A 7,456-nucleotide genomic window follows, 5' to 3' on the forward strand; every position below is an offset into this window, starting at 1 on the left:
TTTTGTTGAACAGAATATGTGCGAGGTCCAAAAACCGCTATATACTTTCTCACTAGGAAACAGCTAGGTGTATAATGAAATTCGAGCCTTATGGTTTGAAAATTGATGAGAAGAAAATATTTTGATATATCATGATATCACATCAATGTCTGTGAAAATTTGCACATGCGTATGGGCTAAAGTTTTGTTTTCTAATACAGGCTCATATTAAGATAGTATATAGGTCTCAAAGGATAAAGTTACTTTTACGGCTAATCTCTAGCTAAATGTTGTTATTGTAAATTGAAAGTTTATTTCAGATCTAGCTAGTAATATCTCTCACAAGAAAGGTACATACTTATATAAATTCCTAAATTTCAAAAAGTGTTTATTTGCTTTAGCTCTTGCTATGTAAGCATGCTAAGATTAACTTATGACTCATAACACAGATTAATACCACACTTCTCCTCAGAGCTTTTTTCACGCAATTAAAAAACTTCTCATAGGAGATTTATTGACGGATTTTACAACACTGGTTCATTACATTCAAAAGTTAAAAACTATTAAATCTACAATGAACTGCTGCAAAATTATATTTTTTTCTAAAAACACTACTTCCGTTTGTGAGAGAAAGCATTCATGATTTAAAGTGAATGAACATTTTTTCTTTCCGAAACTTTCGTCCATTTATTTACTCAACACAGCTTCGTTGAACAAAAAACAGAACGTCAGCATTCGCGACAGGATGTCTAACCTATGAGACATATTGAGAAAGTATAAATACTCACACACAGATACATTAAGCTGATACTATCATTTTAACAGAGAAAAGAATTACATGAAACAGGAAGGAGTTGACAGCACTGTTGAAAGCAAAGAAGAATTAAGTCGGAAAAAGAGAAGATACAAATGTTTATCACAAGACTGCTCGCAATCCTGATCAGTTGCTACCTAGCAACTTTATGTGAAGGAAACCCTTTTTTAGCTACCTTTCGAAGGTATAACAAACTAAAATGCAGTACGAAAAAATGTTCGAATGTTCACGCATGCGTAGTTGTTTATGGCGTTGAAACATGCGTGTGCAGTCACAGCTGCAGACATAGCATTCGAACAGGACCATTGTGTGGCACGGATGGAGTGACATATACACACTTGTGTCACCTGCGTCGCAAGGAGTGTTACACACGAAAGTTTATCACCGTGAAGCATTATGGAAAATGCCAAGGTAAAATAATTTAAACTTTAAGGTTTAATGTTCATGAATAAAAAATGTTCGCGAATGTAAAACTTTTGTTGTGCTTTAATTTCATGTGTTTAAATTATGTTAAAACTTAAGGGGGTAAAGTGGGAATGGGGAGGGGTTGGGTGAATGGTACATTGGTCTTTTTTAGTTTTACTCATATGTTATTATTCGTCCCTAATTTTTGTTCAAATTTAAGTAAAATCAGTATGAACTTACAAAACATTTAATAAGAGACAGATTGACAAATGAATGTGCGACTTGAATAAAGTCAATAAATAAATGTAATGGATGTGCTGTTACTACTAGCGAGGTTTTCCCAAGATGCAGCTTTCTTGCGACGAATCTTTCTAAAATAGGAGAAAAGTGAATTATAGATGTGCGTTTGTGTCCATTACTTTTTGTATGACTTAAGCATTTTATCGGATTAGCGAAGGATTAACTGTTTCTGTTTTCTACGGATACGAGGAATATCATCTTTTTCCAATGAACTTTTTTGTTTGAATGATATATAAGGAAAAGCTTTGCGTTTCATTTCTTTTTGACTTTATTATCGCAAAAAATTCCAATTCAATTCCAATACAATTCCAATACAACTCTTTTTTAGCTCCTTGTAAAGACGCTAAAAGAGAATCGACTTCAGGTTTGTGCAAAGCCTGGGCTTCCAGTGGTGCATGTTTGAATAATCCTGATTATATGAAAGAGTACTGTGCTGCAACCTGTGGCTTATGTAGTAAGTTTAAAATATATCATTTTCTTGAATGGTATTAAATTATAAAAAAAAGTTATTTTTGACCTACATAACACACAAGTATTTAAAAATTATTCATAAAGATGTCCAGGATAAATACCTTTCTTTCTGTCTTAGTGTTAAGAATTGACTCCTTATTTCTTCATTAACTTCCTACCTTTAACTCCTGTCCCTAAACTCTCCCACCCCTTTATTCTATCTGGAATCAACGCCATTAAAACCGAAGAGGTATGGGTGTGAATTGTTAGTTACCTTGTGCGTCACTTGTTGTTTATATGTTTAAATTTACACTTAATCTCTATATTACGTCAAAAATTATTGTTCTTGTGTATCAGTTATAAGAAATAGTTGTTCAATGACTAACACGTTATAAGGAAGGAAATAAATGAGCGGAAGTAGGAAACTAGACGTTAAAAAGAATATAGTATTAATAGTTGGGGAAAACCAAACGAATTATTTAAAAATTGTTTTTTTTCCCTTGGTAAAATACCGTTCTATTTATATTATCCGGCAATTGGATTCATTAAAAATTCAAAAAGCGCGATTAGAGCCGTATTACCGTATTTAATGTTCTCTGTTCACTTTATTCTAGTTTATCAACATAAAGAAAGTTTAAAAGAAAATAAATAATATTGAAAATTAAAGAAATAACATTAAGATAAAATAGAACAGAGGAAGTTATTTTTGTTTCCAAAACATTTATCTAAAAGGATGGACGAAGGAATTATTCTAGGATTATCCACATAAGAACTTGTTTACTTAAATGGCTTAATTCACTTCGACACAGGATGTTGGTAATATTTTACTTACGTTTTTGCGTAAGAGTTTTTGTCAACATTTGTGTTACTGAGTAAAGATTATATTCACTTCCATATTCACGAAAACAAGTTGTTTAAATACTATAATGGAGTATAAAGTGTTTTTTTAAGCATTAAAACCATTCACTACATCGAATGCCATATTTTTCAGCGTCTAGCGTCAATATTTTTTAAATTTTTAATATTTTATCATAAAAAAATTTCTTTAAGAAGAGTGATGACGCAGTAGAATTTACTTTCGATATTTGTTTAGAGCGTGTGGTCTGTGTATGTATCGGGAATATTTACCCGATATATATATAAACTCTTCAGTTGGTTGCTATGAAGATTTTTATAAATTTCCTGCAAAAAAGTCTATTTCCATGTTTCAGCTGAGACATGAAATAACTAAAAAACAATAACCGCTAAACTGGAAATGTACATAAAGGCTGTTCATTGCGTTTTTTTTTTTTCAAAATTATGCTAAAATCGACATAGTTTATTTTGCTTTGCCAGAAAACATCTGCTAATATGGGAAAAAATGCGCACGCGAGATCTCAATAGGCGTTTATATCATTTTCGCAACTAAATTTTTAAAGTAGTTTATTAGCAAACTGATATTCTGACCTGAGATCATGCTGAAATATATACCCGGTTCCTAAGAAAAGAAATCTCCATATGATAGCAACCTCTTCTCCTCATGCCGAAAGTTAAGTAGATCAATTTAAACTTTTATAATAACACAATAACAACCGAACACCCCGGGTTTTACTGCAAAATATCGTCCCGAGGTCTAAGTGCTGACCGAGCTTGCGAGGCCGGTGCAATGACTGAGGGCCATATTTTCAGTACAGCACGGGGTAATAGGTTGTTATTGCATTTGTTAACAGTCTAAGTTAGATGAAAATAATAAATAAGAATTTCGGTCTAATGTTCTTATAATACTATAATCCACTAGAGCTACTTTCGTTAACACTCAAGGTCAAAATTCGAAACAGTCCTGTCTAAAAACAAACATTCTATGCAGAATTCGAAAGTCCCTATAGAATAAAACTTCGTAAACAAAACATTACGATGTTCGACACTTCAGAATAATGTGTAAAGTGGAATGTGCAGCTAAAATTTAGTTACAGCGAATATTAAAGTAAATTTTTAACTAGCTGAGAATAACATGGGCTTTAATGAGTTTTTTATTGACTGAGTAACCAAAAAGCTGAAGAAACAAGTCTGAAAACAAGAGGAGACGTATTTGTTATAATTTTGTCGTTCTATATTTAGTTTTTTTTTGATAAAACTGGATATCAAATCATCGTTTTTATGGAGAATGTAGCTAGTTAACTAGCCATGTTGATAATAATAACCAGATTCAGCAACATTCTGCCTGGAATTCATCTTCAACATGGCTATTTAGCTAGCCATGTTGAAGATGCATTCCAGACAAAATGTTTCTGAATCTGGTTATTTTAACTTTTAAACTTGACATTGTTTTGTTTTTATCCTATGAAAATGTTTTTATCAATAAATGTATTGTAGAAGTTAGATATATAATCATTTCCAATGCTTCTTAAAACTTATTTTCGTGGTTGTTTACATTTTAAGCTATCAATTTTCTTGACGACGGGCAATACCACTTCATATCGGCCCGTCAATAAGAGCGCTAATCCAATCATAATGCCTAAAAACCCGCATTACCCGCTTGCAAAATCGTGACGGTTAACAATATCTGAGATTATATAATATCTGAGATTTCAAAATATCTAAGATTTTATAATATTTGAGATTTCAAAATATCTAAGATTTTATAATATCTGTTGCAACTTCGTACGGAAAACAAACACTTGGTTGATTGAGTAGAAACCTGATTGTATATACTTTTAGATGTACTTCTAAAGCATAGAGAAATATTTTGAGGATTGGTAGCAAAGATCTCAGGTCTCTACTAAGTTCATTCTTTGAAATAAGTTATTAAACCGATGGAAATAGATATCTCTCTGAAATAGCAGAGTATTTCATTATTGCTTTTCCGTATCCTTTTAGCTACCGTTTATTTTACCTCTGTTATAATTCGTTAATGTATCCGCTGTCATGCCAACTGAACCAACCAATTATATTTGATTCTACTACCCTCATACAAACTAGTCAATGTTATTATATAAGTGGCTGTTTTAACTTTAGAATTCCCTGCTCCAAAAATAAAACCGAAATGTGCAGATTCACAATATGGATGTTGTTATGCAAGTACACAGCCTGCTACAGGTCCTAATGGAGAAGGCTGCTTGAGAAGTTAGTTGCTATGTTTTTATGGAGATAAAATATACAACGTCAAGTTGCTGTTGTCATTTAATACATCAAAATTTAAACTGTGCCCTTCTTTTAAATTTGGGAAACTATTTCTTATTAGAGCGTAACTGAAGAATTCGTATTCTACGTAGATTCGCGTTAGTGAAAAACTAGAAACTTTAGCTTTTTGTATTTTTCTGAAAAATAACATTGCTAAATTTTCAGAATGTCAGGATGAGAGATGGTGCAATTACTTTATTGGCAACTGTGGTGATTATATAAACAAAGCTTTGATGAAATACAGATGTCCAGTAACGTGTCGTTACTGCGGTAAGGATTCTTCCCATTGCTTTTTTCTTCAGCTTGTTTATATATAAATACCAGAGAGTAAAATCATGTTCCAAAGAATAGTGAAATCTTATTAAAAGTTGTGATAAAATTTTAATTACAAAGAAAATACGCATGCTGTGTTTTTTCTCAAAGAAGTAATTAACCAATAAGTTGACTTTTCCTCTTCCACGTGACTTACAAATCTGGTTTACCTGTTAACCTGTTGGTTTACCTTATAGACTGACACTACACATATTATTACTACAAGTCAATTATTTTTGGTAAATCTTTTATGGAGAAACACCTACTGCAAACCCTTTGCACAATTAAAGTTTGTATTTTTATTATCTCATTTCTCTTAGATCCTAACAGAAAGAATAGAAAAACTTAAAAGATGATCAAACAAAAAAAACAGAAATAATTGTTACCCTTATATTCAACAAAAATCATATGTGCATGAAGACAAGTTTGGAATATAATATAGCTAAACACAATGACCTTTCTTAAGATGGTATGGACAGAATCTGCATTAGTGAAAGAACTGTATGGAAATATTAAAGAAGAAGATTGTGATGAAGAGGCGAAATCATATCGAAGATGTCGTGCCACGAAATAGAAGCCAACAATTCACAACTCACAAATGTTGTAATATTAAGAATTGATCCATTGAAATAACACTTAAAAGTGTTTTTAATAAATAAATCTGTGAAAATTGTTTTTACATGCGATCGTTATCATATATTAGCAATTGCCAAAAATTGCAATCTGGCTCTGTGTGGAAAGTACATTAGCACACCATTATCTATCTTCACATGCAGTCTGTTAGTTTACGCCTTACATATAGTTTAATTCGTAAGTAACACTGCAGTTGTTAACAGTCCTCAAAAGTAATAGAAGACTCTTGAAAGACATTGAAAATCATGCTATGTTTACTTTACGATTGTTGTTTTCGCTGTCAGAAAAAAAAGCTAGTGACCAACAGGACGTTCGCTTTGTTTTACGAAAATATAACTAAAATATTTATTTACATCGCATTTACATCTCTTTATTATTTTATAGAATATAGAGGGATGTAAAAATGACCTTCGTGACTTCGATAAAGCCGCAAAAAGCGATGCACTGCGCAACCTTTCGCAAACAATAAAGACCAAAATATCATTATCATCATAGTAAATATAGTAGACAATAAGTCATGAATATTTTTTTGTTTACATAATTTTACCGATACAAGTAGTTTTTTTTTTGCCTAGATATCTTCCGAATTTGATATAGAAAACGGTTTTATCGAAGATATAGTCGGTTTGAAGGATACTAATAAAAATTGCCGAAGAGACTTTCATGACTTCCACTTCACGTTATCTTTTTTATTTGGAACTGATGATAATTTATGGAAATTAAAATATAAAGTTAAGAAAAAAAAGAAATTTTTGTATTTACATAGCATTATTACCATATCATTACCACACTTTTGTCAAATCCATTATTATATTACATTTAGATTTCTTCATATATCAATGCTGGAGAAACTTCATAAGTGTGGAGAGGAATTTCAAAGGGTGCTACAGTATCAGCATTTAACACAAAATAACTTCCCCGAACATGCTCATTAGCTTCCATATAATTTTCGTCGTCTGGGTTTGAAGTAGAAATCTGCACTCGCCCATTACTGTTGTATTTCGCACGTTTTCTATTTTTATATATCAATTTTACGAGAATTGTTAGTATAACCACAACCAAAAAGCTTGCCACTGAACATGATATATGTCGTATTTATACTGCTGTGAGTACCTAGAATAATAAAAGACAAAGAAGTCATAATAAAGTTTCATAGAGAAAGGTTTAATTATACCTTAGAAAAGTCACATTAAAAAGAAATACGGATACTAAGTTGAGGTGAATGTGTACACCATTAGGTGAATGTTAAAAGTAAAGGGCATATTAAAACAAAAATTTTTTAAAATGAAGCTAAAGGTTTCCGATGTGATGAAACCATTCCAAGTGTTAAAAGTGGATACAAAGTTGATTCTTTTACATTTCTAAAGCACTGAATTACTGCAACAGCTTGTAAAACATTGTTAA

At 31.6% G+C, this 7,456-nt stretch overlaps 1 protein-coding gene and 1 long non-coding RNA gene across 3 annotated transcripts; one reads left to right on the forward strand and one right to left on the reverse strand.

The window, feature by feature from the left end:
* Positions 1-593: 593 nt before the first annotated feature.
* LOC130623442 (uncharacterized) lies at positions 594-2,952 on the reverse strand. Of its 2 annotated transcripts, none has more exons than XR_008981138.1 (3): positions 2,781-2,952; positions 1,439-1,569; positions 594-733 (listed from the first exon to the last, which is right to left on the reverse strand). It is a non-coding gene; the product is annotated as an uncharacterized LOC130623442 (long non-coding RNA). The 2 variants fall into 2 exon arrangements; XR_008981137.1 differs by lacking the exon at positions 2,781-2,952 and adding an exon at positions 2,071-2,178.
* On the forward strand, positions 725-6,100 carry LOC130623441 (agrin-like). Its single transcript, XM_057438930.1, has 5 exons — positions 725-1,204; positions 1,827-1,952; positions 4,943-5,050; positions 5,273-5,377; positions 5,740-6,100. The coding sequence occupies exons 1-5, from the start codon at positions 889-891 to the stop codon at positions 5,766-5,768; spliced, it is 684 nt and encodes a 227-aa protein (XP_057294913.1). The 5' UTR covers positions 725-888; the 3' UTR covers positions 5,769-6,100.
* The last annotated feature ends 1,356 nt before the right edge of the window (positions 6,101-7,456 follow it).

This window comes from Hydractinia symbiolongicarpus, chromosome 13 (genome assembly GCF_029227915.1).
Source record: "Hydractinia symbiolongicarpus strain clone_291-10 chromosome 13, HSymV2.1, whole genome shotgun sequence".
NCBI lineage: Eukaryota > Metazoa > Cnidaria > Hydrozoa > Anthoathecata > Hydractiniidae > Hydractinia > Hydractinia symbiolongicarpus.